Here is a 13,323-nt window from a genome sequence, read left to right as displayed (position 1 = left end):
AATGAGCTGGTGGTCTCTTGCAAAGGGAAAAAGATTTGATTTTCAACACATATGTTACCCACCAATTCAGACATCTGTTTTTTTTTAACACAAAACACCTGGAAAGTAATATTTCACTCACTGATTGTAGAAGTGAACAGCAAGAGTGAAAAATGTGGTAATAAATTCAAATTATCTAATATAAGAATCATTTAAGGGAAAACTCCACTGAAAATCATGAAAATTTTTCCAAATTTTTTAGCTATTTCACTTATTCAGAATTTATATTTTCATACCCCAAATGGATTCAGCTCAATTCTGATTACAAATACTCGTATGTCTACACTTTTTTAAATTAAGGCTGGAAGGGGACATGGAATTTAAAGAGCTGTCAAAATTGTTTTTCATCGAAGAATTCTTTTTTAAAATTTCTGATTACAAATCTAGTAACTTTTTGTTGGCTCCCTGAAGTTACTAGATGAATGTAGCGGAGAAGAATATTAATTTACATAAATATTCATTTTATTTTCAAATCTATTTTTGTGTGTTCATTTTTGTTGATTCAACACCAACTTTCTTATGCCAAATATTAATCAATCTGGATGAAATTTTTACTGCAAGTATTTATGAGGTAGCTGCATGTTTCTATGCATTTATTTTGTAAGAAATATTAATAAAATAAACTAGCAGCATTTCTCACAAAATAAATGCATAGAAACATGCAGCTACCTCATAAATACTTGCAGTAAAAATTTCATCCAGATTGATTAATATTTGGCATAAGAAAGTTGGTGTTGAATCAACAAAAATGAACACACAAAAATAGATTTGAAAATAAAATGAATATTTATGTAAATTAATATTCTTCTCCGCTACATTCATCTAGTAACTTCAGGGAGCCAACAAAAAGTTACTAGATTTGTAATCAGAAATTTTAAAAAAGAATTCTTCGATGAAAAACAATTTTGACAGCTCTTTAAATTCCACGTCCCCTTCCAGCCTTAATTTAAAAAAGTGTACACATACGAGTATTTGTAATCAGAATTGAGCTGAATCCATTTGGGGTATGAAAATATAAATTCTGAATAAGTGAAATAGCTAAACAAATTTGGAAAAATTTTCATGATTTTCAGTGCAGTCTTCCCTTAAACACGTTAATTGAATTTGTGGGCTGCAATCCGATCACAAATTTCAACTTGCCTTAAAGCAAATGCGTCATCATGTACATAAAGAACAGCAGTGCAAACAGATGCAAATAACACTTACTTCTTTCTTTAAATCACAGTCTGAAAATTCCAAAGCTAGTACTTCCTGTGCAGTGATTGACTTGGACTAAAGAATTTCAAACACAATCTTTTTTTTAATTAGTGTTTTGTGTCCCATATATTTGTAAAACAGAACAATTAAACATTAAGTTAATAATTAAACAATTATACAATATCATTATATTTTTCAATAATCGAAATAATTCTGTTCCAGTAAATTCTCTATAATTCGGATTTTCACTAATTCAGACAGGATTTCTCCTCAAATTAGTCCGAATTAATGAGGTTCTATTGTATTTACGTTGAATAAATGATGACTTTGGTTTTTTATGCCATTGTAATTTTATAGTTATTCCTTTTTTATCATTATTACAAAGCAATATCCTTACGAAAATAAAATAAACAGATGTTGAATAAAATATCTATTCCGCCTAAAATTTGTTAAAATATTTCTAGGCCATTGTTTTACCAGATAAAAATCTATCTTCTAGTGACACACTAATATTCACTTTTAAAAAATTCACTAATTTTAGATGTTGACAAAGATATGTAACAACAAAAAAAAAAAAAAATAAAATAAACAAAACATATAAACAGTTAAGATAAATTATTAATAACTGTTAGTATGGAAGTACAAAAACATAAGAACATGGGAATACTGTCTAATATTTCAAACTATAGCAGAAAATGAACATTTATTTTGACATTGAAAAATATAACACAGCTAGGGAATAAAAAGGCTTTAAAGATTTAATTCAAATATAAAATGATGCAAGATTTTTACTAATAGTATAGAAGATATATTTATGCACATGAATGTCACTCTATCTGGATGTCCCATATCGAAGTGGAAAGTGAACCATCATTGTTTTAAATGTCGTACGTGGAATTTTGTATCTACAACATTATTTATGTTTACCTGTCTCACAATCATTAATAATTAAATTTGATTTCTAGGCTGCAAGACTTCTAGATTTATTTGATGTTTTGGCATTTTACGTAAATTAAAACAAACACTCTAGCTTCAAAGTCAGTGAAATTCACTGACAGCTATTATCAACTCGTCAATTACCGGTATCAATTGTGAAGACCATGAATCCAGACCTGGCCATGTAACTCACATTACAAAACACTCGAGTTCGTAACTTGATGCTCGAGATTGTGGGAATGTTAAGTCATCAAGGAGGAATGTACCAGTACATGACGTGGTAAAATCAATAATTACTGGTAGTAGTTTTCTGACGATAATCAAACTTAATACAGTCAAATCTCAGTATAAGTACATCAGAAAATAATACAGTATTGTTTATACTTTATTCTGAGAAATGCGTTATGATGAAAAAAGGAATGTTTATCCAAACACAGTTGTTTTTATTCTACATTAGATAATTCAGAGTTATTCCACATCATATCTTACTTCCTGGCACCTTTAATTTACTGCAAGCAGCTGTGTTTGTGGTCTATGTAAGGTTCAGAAAACTAAAGAAACATACTATGATTATACAAAACTACAATTACTATACACATCACTCAATTTTAAAATGTAACACAAAGAAATTATACAACAAATATACACATGGTGTACAGTACAATCAACAAAATTTGAAATTCTCAATTTTACTTTGGTTTAATCTTCATCTTACGATGTTTGGGTGACGTATATACGTCCGTTGATGTGACATATTAACGAATTAAATGCTATTATAGTCACAATCATGCCATGGTATGAAAGAAAAATTTCACAACCTCGAGCAGGAATCGAACCTGCGACTTCCTGGTCTCCGGTCAGGCGCTCTACCACTGAGCTATCGAGTTCGTCTCACGCCAAAGGCTCGGAATTATCCTTTCATACTGGCGACTCTGTTATAGAGTACTGTCCATAGCGTCTGATCTTAGTCAGCACTGCTTATGGCTGGAAAGAAACTTATAACAGAGTCGCCAGTATGAAAGGATAATTCCGAGCCTTTGGCGTGAGACGAACTCGATAGCTCAGTGGTAGAGCGCCTGACTGGAGACCAGGAAGTCGCAGGTTCGATTCCCGCTAGAGGTTGTGAAATTTTTCTTTCATACCATGGCATGATTGTGACTATAATAGCATTTAATTCATTTACTTTGGTTTGTTTTTCTCAATAATTTATCTTCTACAAACTGTTTTAAGTTCACTCAATGACTTGAGAATCAAATATTCTTACTAGAAACAATGTAGATCAAAGGTTACATGCACGCAAGATGCTACACTTTAAGTACAATACCACAGTCTAGTATATACAGTCACGAAGCTCAATACGTAGTAAATATGCAAACATTAGATAGTTGCTCACCACTAGAATCGCTAATATCGCCTCATTACAGGGAATGCAAAATAGTACCGGCACAGTCTATTGTTTCTAGCACCCTCAAAACTCAAGCTTCGTGACTGTATATAGTAGACTGTGACAATACTATGTTTCCAGACAAAACATAAATAGACACATTTAGTATCTGCAACTAACAACAGATGAAATAAAGGTACAAAAATTAAAGAATATTACCAACTTCAAAACTTTTCACATGTAATAATGAAATGATCACAAGTAATGGTAACATAAAAATGAAATATCTTTGCATTATAGTGTCTGGGATTTTAGTGAGGGATATAAAATATGTAAGCAAAACTGAACTCAGCTATACTGAAACAATACTGTAGTATTAAATAGTGAACAATTGTTAGCATAAACAGTAACAGTTGAAGACAATGATAATTTAAGCCAGTGAAATCGCCAGGATCAGGGCAAGGGGAGTGCGGATGAGGTGCGAGATTTAAAAATGGGGTGCGAGTTGTAAAAATGTGGTAGACCTACATAAAAAATCCAAAATGTTCTCTCATGCATTTGTGCGCATACTATACATCTGTTTATTATTATTATTATTATTATTGTTCATCATATTGATAACGATACATTAAGGGACGTAGTTTTTTTCACATCCAAGAAATTGTTTGTTTTTTGTTCTTCAAAATAACTTATGCCTAGTATTTTTTTTAATAAATTGCCCTTTGGGGTGTGGAAAGGGGTGCTCCAATTTTTTATGGGGTGCTTGCGCACCCTTTCGCACCCCCCTAGCGACATCCCTGATTTAAGCTCCAATGTACAACGGAAAATTGAAACTATGTAATATTACACAAACAAGCATGAAAAATTGTGTATAAATTGTACTAGAACTTCAAAACTCATTCACATCTGCTACCAACATTAGACATGCAAAAGTCTACTTGTACTATCAGCTTCGCAAGGTATTTCTTTTTAGTTGGTTATTTAACAATGCTGTATCAACTACTAGGTTATTTAGCATCGATGGGATTGGTGATAATGAGATGGTATTTAGTGAAATGAGGCTGAGAATTCGCCACAAATTACTTGACATTCACTTTATAGTTGAGGAAAACCTCGAAAAAAACTCAACCAGATAATCAGCCCAAGCGGGAATCGAACCAACACTGGAGCACAATTTCAGATCAACAGGCAAATGCCTCAGCTGCAGCTGGTGGCCGCACATGGTATTAAATCTGCAAGATAAAGCTGAACTTATCTTAATGATAGAGGATTTCTTGTTTCCATCACCTTAGAAAACACTTAAAGCAGCGAAAAGAAACAGACCTGGACGATTTTGTGTTATTATGTTTCAGGGTGACTAGAGAACAATATCGCAAATATATCATTGTCTTGTTGTTTTATGAATGAGCTTCACCAGCACAGATATATCTCCCATACACCACATAAACATTTAAAACATTCAATGTTATGTATACAAGACATTACAAACAAATTCGACATAACTGTTATATAAATAACTTTCATATATTGATCATGTAACAGCAATTTACTTTTGTAAATAAATATTTTCAACAAACAACAAATGTGAAACAAATTACAAAATAAAGTGCTTTAATAATTTCAAAATTCTTTCATTTAAAGGCACGTTATAGGATGCTGAACAGCATCATTAAAGAATAAGTTTATGATAATGCACAAATCTTTTCTTACCAGTTGTTGCTGCTTCAAAAGGAGTTTCACCTTGAACATTAACAGTATCCATATGTGCACCAGCTTCAGTCAATTCCATTATAATGGAATGCAAAGTTAAAAAATCACTGAAAAAGTAATGTATAAAAACATAACATCAGAATTGGATTAGAATACATTTAAAAAGGAAGACAATTTTATGTTTCCATTTCTTAATGATGAATGTGAATCCCTATTATATACAAAACTATTTCAAGTCATCCAGAGTGGCTGGGTGATTATTCACCTTTCTTTAGTATGAACCTGGCTACAGTAAGTGCAATGGAATTTTATAGGAGATCATCATCATCATATCCTTCATGTATTAGACCCTACAGGATCTGCTACGGTCTCATGCCAGCGCTTTCGTGGTCTTCCCAATTTCCTCTTTCCTCTTGGTACATAAGTAAGAATCTGTTTAGGCCATCTAGTGCGATCCATCCTTTCGACATGTTTTTTCCACTGAAGTCGATATTGTTGAACAAAATTAACTATAGGATCCATTTTTAGTTCCTGCAATATGTCCACATTTTTACGGTGTTCCAGCAAAGAGCATCCCGCTGTTCGTCTCATGAACCTCACTTCCGCTGTAGTCAGCCTTTGCTCATCAGCTTTTCTGATTGTCCATGCCTCGCTACCGTAAGTGAGGACCGGTCGAGCTAGTGTTTTATATACCTTTAGCCTTGTACGTTTCTGAACATGGGAGGATTTGAAGACGGCGTTAATTACGCCAGTGATTTTTATAAATTTAGATATTTTGTTTGACATATCTTCATCAGTGATGTAAGAGAGGTTATAACTTAAATAGTTAAATGAATTAACACGTTCAATTAAAGTATTATTTATCATGATCTTACTTGGAATTGGGTTCTCTCCCGAAAATGCCATGACTTTTGTTTTCTCTTTTGAGATTTCCATATTGAAATCTGAGGCATCTGAAATCTATTAAGGTAGCAGCCCTACCACTGGACTACTGTGCGACAGGCTTGTAACCTATCCAAAGGAATTCTATATTACATTCAAGTCTCATATATAGGAGATAAGAATTCTTAGTATGGCTTCTGTTGTGAGATAAGTAAAGCTGGAGCTCCCAGGTCAGAGATTTAAGACACATTAAAGAATCTTGTTTCTGAATAATGGACTCCAGGTAAATTTTTCATCCATTTCTTGCTCACGTCAAAATTCAACTCTGCTAACCATCACCTTCGGCTATCATCTTAACACTGAGTAATAAATTTCACCTTACAGGCATCCAATTTTATCATATTTATGACTAAATTCTTATAACCGTGTTTTCACTTATTCTTGGGGTGGCTCCCATCCATTACAATTTATAATTGAGAGTTGACTGTATGACTAACTACAAGTTTAGAATGTTTTGTTGCTCAAATAATAATAATAATAATAATAATAATAATAATAATAATAATAATAATAATGATGATGATGATGATGATGATGATGATGATGATGATGATGATGATGATGATAATAATAATAATAACAAAAAGAATGGAAACATTCATTAACAATAATATTTTAAATTCTAAGGATAGGTGAGCTCTAGAGAAAAAGTGTAAACTGAAATTAAAAATTCAGCCTTTGATAAACTCCAAGTTTAGGAATTATGACTGAAATTCGACAGATTTTGGCAAGAAGAAATACGATTTTTTTTGTTTTGTTCCCCCCCCCCCATGAGAAAAAAGTTCAATTCTCGCTCTTTCAGATAATGTTATCACCTTATCTGTTCCGCCATTTTTAAGCCACCAACAGACATTTTTCGAAGGGACGCAAACTGTATTTAAAGTTCTAATGTTCCTTGCAGAAAAATATTTGTCACAATGAGCTGAAACTTGCTATTTTGTCATATGTACAAGAAACGAAGTTCATATTGGGTTTTAATGTGTGGTGATTTTTATAGGACTTTTGGCAACCTAAATAGGTAAATAATATTTATTTTTTAACCATAAAAATTAAATATTTCAAAATTTTTATTTGCTGCAATATTCACCACACAAAAAAATCCAATATGATTCTAGTTTCTACATGTCTGGAATGTATTTACAAACTTTTTCTAGTTGAACAGGTGAAAACTATTACGCAAGGGACTTACAAGAGCAATTATTTATTTGATAATGCAATTTCCAATATCTTGAGAATTTCGTAAGTGACCTACACAACTGAATCTTTGTATGGTATACTATGAATACAGTAAGAGTGTTCCCAAAATATCATAAAAATCAGTTGAAAAATTCAGTCATAACCCCCTTAATTGATTTTGGTACAGTATGTGTTACTACAGAATGGGCTACATATTATTTACCTTATAGGTTTCTGGTAACTGACAATTATATGGAGTGGAGTATTTCTGTTTTGATCCATTGCATTTACGTCTGCTCCACACTGTATCAATAATTTTGCAGTTGCAGCACATGGAAACCTTAAACAAACAATTCACTTTTCAACACCATATTACAATTTAAAAAAATAATATGCTGAAAATAACACTTACTTTCTCATTATCTTTATACAGTAACTACTGAAAGTATTATTTTAAAGAAGTTCTACCATACGAAATTGTAAAACATGATCAGGAGAATTATCTGCCAAATTATCATTTACCAGTCCTGTATAATTTTGTAAACTTGGTATGTAATACAATAGTGTACCAAGAATGTGCTTGCAGTTAACAGTTTCTATGCGACTTTTGATAAGTTTTCTTTCTCCAAAAACAAGTTTATATTAACATGCACAAAGTAATCTGTCTTGTACCTCTGATAATCTAAAAATGTTGTCTGAACAGCTTTCTAATTTCTATACATTTTATTCAACTTCATTTTTAATACTATACAAGATAAAAAATTTCTATAACCAATTTAATGTAATTCGCCAACTTTTGCCAAATAAATTATTTATCAGAGTTTGGCACACTCATACAACTTCAAATTGTACTTTTGAATTATTATACTTACTTGCATACGTCATTAGTGTGAAAATCATCTACAGGCGTATCTGCATTTACACAAAGATGTAGCAGAGTTTGTCCATCTCTCATTGCGACTTGTAACTGATTTAAACGGAAGACTAGACGATTCACATGAAATTCTTCTTTTTTTGTACAAAATTTCATAAGTTTCGTAATTATAACTAAAATATATAGGACAGTTGTTACATTACTTTCCATTTCCTCCTGTAACAAAAAACATTACAACCTAGGGCAATTCTTTCAATTTTTATTACTCCACAGACAATGTCAAACTACCTTAAAACATGTTTATCCATCCATCTGCTTTTACATCAAAATATTGAAGTAGTAAACATAGTTCTCAATTTAAACAAGTTTGTCCATTTGCTATTACATCAATACATTAAAGTAGTAAACATAGTTATCAATTTATTGTTTTTAAGTTGTATTAGTTTTCAAGAAATACTTCAATTTAGATTGTGTGAACACTTGGTGAAATGGGCAGCATGAACTTTATAGACTAGAGCAGCAAAAGCATCAAATCCATTTCTGTTTGTCACTGAATATTACACAGATTCAATCTTTCTATATCACCAAGATATTCCAGATGTCATACAGGAGACGAGACAATTGATTACATGCTTCTGCAACATACAGCACAGGAAGAAGAAATAAAACATCTTAAAAACCGACATAATCATAAAATCATATAATCTGAAGGCAATGCTCACACTTCTCAAACTCTGGCCACTTGTTTTATAAATAGGGGACTTATATTTTGGTATTAAAGAAATACTGTACACAGAATGTTTGAAAACTTAATTGTATTCGCAAAAAAACACAGATCTCACGAAGGTAATCTAGAAAATAAATTACACTTAACAGCGAAATGTCGCGAACTCTAATGTTTTCAACCAAACAACCTGATAGTCACGAAATTAGTACTTGAAAACATGTTTTTTTTTTTTTTTTTTAAATACTTGCGAAAAGAGATAATCCTTTCAAATAAAATAAAACAGTAAATTTTGCTGTCTTCTAAACTTTGCTTCAGCTGTAAACAACTATCCTAGAATGTCTTTGCAGAAACCAAAGAGTTTGCATATCAGGTCTTGGAATCAGGCAAGTATCATAACAGTTTTGCTCAATATGTCTTCGAGTGGTTTTCAGTCTCTAACAATGATAGTAAGAGAGAATTTTCAACATATAAAGATATTTTATCTGATCAACGAGTTCTTTTTTCATGTTCAAATGTTGGAACTCTTCTCAGCCTTTATATTCAAGAGCAAGATAGTCAAGTGCTGTGAACTGGTGTAAGATTTGCTACTTGATTTAATCAAAATGGTACCGGTTTGTAGATTGGTCAAAGTACTTTTCATTACTTTTACTAAATAGGTATGTGCAAACTGATGTTAAGCAATTATTGAAAGTAGGCCTACTTTTACTTTTCAAGAAAATTTTTTATTAATTTAATTTAATGATTATAGTATTGAAAGTATCAGGAATTTTGTAACACTTATAATTAGTAACTGTATTTCTACATGTTCTTGTAAATTATATTAATTTTGTATGCCATATTATAAATACTTAACCAGAGCTTCATATTTCCACAAAATTTCAATGAAATCATGATAAAATAAGCACCGAAATAGAGGCAAAATAATCACCACAAAATCACATCCCTATATAAATTGTACTATGGATATTTAGTAGCTGCAAGAATGTATGGAGAATGTATAAAATATGCCCAATATTACTACTTTTAATTGCAGTCCCACATCTAATGGTCCTTTTGGGAATTATATATATGGCAACAGGCCATGACTGCTTGGCAAAGCACCTGCATAGAATTGGAATATATCAGTCTCCTAACTGCCCATTGTGCAACTCAAATCAAGAAATGGATTCGGAACACCTCAATATCTGTGCTTCAGTGGCTGACCATGACAATATCTTTGAAAAATATTGGAGTACAAGAGGTCAAATGACTTTATTGGCCAACGCCTGGCATTAGAAAACAACAACATATTTTCTTATTCTTGTCCCCAGTGACTCATTTCTCATATACAGATTATTTATAAGTAACAGTTATTCTAACCTGTAAATTGTTCTCTACAAGATGACACTCAACAAATGATTGTCAGCAACTCGCCAACTTCTTTTTTTTACACTGAAGTGATACAAATCAATGTTGATCTGAAGTTTAAATATAGATTACTTAACACTGCCGATTTTCTTAGAATTATGACAGGAACAAATTAAGGTGAATACCACAACATAACCATGTTTTCTCAGAGTATTTCACTTTCATTATCACTGTTCTATACGACCATACTTGTGTAACAATACAACATACCAATTCCTGTTATGGATTTTACACATTAACTGTTATTTGAGCTGAACAAAAACTTAAACACAAATGTGTACAACTTTCATCCATTTTTTATTTGGTCTGAAGACTAGCTTAGACCTTACAGAGTGAGTGTGGTTGGTGGAATGATTATAATGGTGAGGGGAAACAGGAGAACCACGAGAAAAACTCCTCACGCTTGCTTTGTCCACCACAAATTCCTTCAGGAACCAGATGGGGATCGAACCTGGTTTGCCATGGTAGAAGGCAGAGACACTAGCCACTCAGCCATGGGTGATGTTGAACAAACAGTTACAGAACACAATGGAACTAAAATTGGAAGCATCATGAGAATGGAAGAAATTCAAGATCCTTAAGCATTGGTCAACAACTTATAAGCTACAATGAAAATTAAAAATACAAAAGCTCTCACCATAATTTGTTCTACATCATCCTTAGGACCTGGATTTGCTATTTTTTCTTTATTCCTTTCTAATTCCAGTACTGATGCTGCTAAAACATCTTCTACTTGAGAAAATGTTAAATCTACCCCTACATGTATCATCTGTGAGAACACCTGAAACAATATAATATATACATATGTTATGACAAGGAGATATGTTCTAAGCATTGTACATAATGGCAATGCAGTATGTTGTCATCTCTCTATTTCTGATGTGGATACTTAGGCCTACAGAACAGTTAATAAGATGAATGATAAATAACGATATATTAATAACATTATCTAATTTGTTTAGTTTTACAGAATTCTTACAGTGAAGCATAATTATTCCAAAGATATGTTTTGTAAACATGTCCTGCCCAATCCAGGCATTACTATCAAATCCAGTGTTCTATAGCTGCCCCCATGTAACCTATGGCGGGGAGCTTTACTAGGTATTATCCACCAGATCAGTGAGACCTGGGACTTGCGAGGGCAAGGATGCTATGCATGTAGTGGAATTGTCTCAAAGAGAGTTTCTACCTGTTACTCATCCATGACATCTCTCAACAAAAATAACTGCTTTAATTTGTAATTAATGGAGGGACTTATTGCGATCCATATTATAGAGGCAATACAAACTCAAGTTATTTAAAATATTATGGGTACCTGAAATCAAGTACAAATATAAGTTCATATTGAGGTATTCAATGTATTACATATCATCAGCTTACAAGCAAAACACATTACAAGTATTAGCTCTGAGAAAAAGGTGTTTTGAGAATTTTTGACTAAAGCAAATCATCAAAATATCATTTTTAATAAGTTGTTTCTCTTTATGTGTATTTAATTTTCCAATTCAAAGTTTATACACATACATTAAGTACATTATATGCGCCTTTTTTTCAGAAGTAATATTTTTTACTTATGTATTTTACTTGTAAATCGATGATATAACAAACGAAAATTTTAATTTTCTTCCTACTTTCAAATAATGTACAATAACATTACTATAAAATCTTTGGTACAGTAGAATCTCGGTTATCCGAGGTAATGGGGACTGAGGGTACCTCGGGTTTGGAATAACTCTGACTACATACAGCATCAAAGGAAAAATCGTAAGACACGAAGTAAAACCACAACTAAAGTTAAGGTTATTTTATTGTAAATTTGTAGTGTTATGACTGAGATTGAATATTTTCGCTAAAAAGAAACATTTTATACTCAACAAAAATATCTTTCATGGCATAAACAAAACAAACATACTGGCGTTTGCCTTGGAAAATTCAAACAATTAAAAGTTAAAAAAAACCAAACCAAAAGCCATGATTCAACATTTAGATAACCTTCCTCCAATCTCGATCACATTTTGCAGTTGAGTGGACATGTACTGGTGAAATATAAAGAAGGCATTATGAAAGTGGACACCTTTCTTACACCACTATTTCCATACTGCTTCAATAAAACAAAACAGTACAGTGAGTTCCCAGTATAACATACAGCAGAAAATATTATGTATAAATTATTTGAAAAGTACTTTAAAATGAAAAGAGGTAGTTTTATCCAAACAGAGTTGTTTTGATTCTACAATAGATAAAACAGAGTTATTCCACAACATATCTTATGTACTACAGCTGTGGATATGTTAAGATTTAACAAACTCAAGAAACCCTCTACGCCCATACAAAAGTATAAGTAATATACATATTGATTGCTCAGTTTTAAAATTATAACATCAATTATTTCGAAACACGTATTATTTGTCCTTTCTCCTATACATAAAGATGTATAAATTATTTAGTTTAAAAAAATGTTATTACTTGGAATAAATATACACATGGTACACAGTATAATCAACAGACTTTGAAAAAGTTCGTAACTTTGGTTTGTTCGTGTAATTTATTTTTTACACACTGCTGAAGTAGTTCATTTAAATAACTTGAGTATCAATCATTCTTGCTGGAAACAATGTAAGACAATGCTCATAAGATGATGTACTTTACATGCAATATTAAGTTTCCAACCATGATGTTCAAAATATAAAACAGACACACATGGTAAATAAACTCTGCAACCAACAATAAATGAGCTAATACTGAAAAAAAAGTTAGCAACTTCAAACATTTTCGTACGTCATAATAAAATAATCACAAGTAATAACATAAAAAATTAAATATCTTTGCATTATTATGTATAAGATTTTATTGGGGGATTCAGAATATGTATGCAAAATTGAAAAGCACGCTAAACTGAAGTCTGTTGTATTGAGACAATACTGTAGTCTG

The 13,323-nt window shown here is 31.8% G+C and overlaps 1 protein-coding gene and 1 non-coding gene across 8 annotated transcripts in view; both read right to left on the bottom strand.

The window, feature by feature from the left end:
- The window catches only part of Fem-1 (protein fem-1 homolog B), a 61,152-nt gene that overhangs the window by 35,213 nt on the left and 12,616 nt on the right, over positions 1–13,323 (bottom strand). For all 7 annotated transcript variants that reach the window (XR_011330319.1, XM_069817394.1, XM_069817392.1 and 4 more), the window contains exons 6-9: positions 11,030–11,173; positions 8,257–8,474; positions 7,608–7,724; positions 5,267–5,373 (exon numbers count right to left, since the gene is read on the bottom strand). Coding sequence is in view for 6 of the 7 variants with exons in the window: in XM_069817394.1 (XP_069673495.1) it covers positions 5,267–5,373; positions 7,608–7,724; positions 8,257–8,474; positions 11,030–11,173 (586 nt within the window). In the remaining variant the exon portion in view is untranslated. The remainder of the gene's footprint in view (positions 1–5,266; positions 5,374–7,607; positions 7,725–8,256; positions 8,475–11,029; positions 11,174–13,323) is intronic.
- On the bottom strand, positions 2,987–3,059 carry TRNAS-GGA (transfer RNA serine (anticodon GGA)). The gene has a single exon. It is a non-coding gene; the product is annotated as a tRNA-Ser (tRNA).

This window comes from Periplaneta americana, chromosome 17 (genome assembly GCF_040183065.1).
Source record: "Periplaneta americana isolate PAMFEO1 chromosome 17, P.americana_PAMFEO1_priV1, whole genome shotgun sequence".
In the NCBI taxonomy this organism is placed as follows: Eukaryota; Metazoa; Arthropoda; class Insecta; order Blattodea; family Blattidae; genus Periplaneta; species Periplaneta americana.
This window is presented reverse-complemented; position numbering and strand designations above follow the sequence as displayed.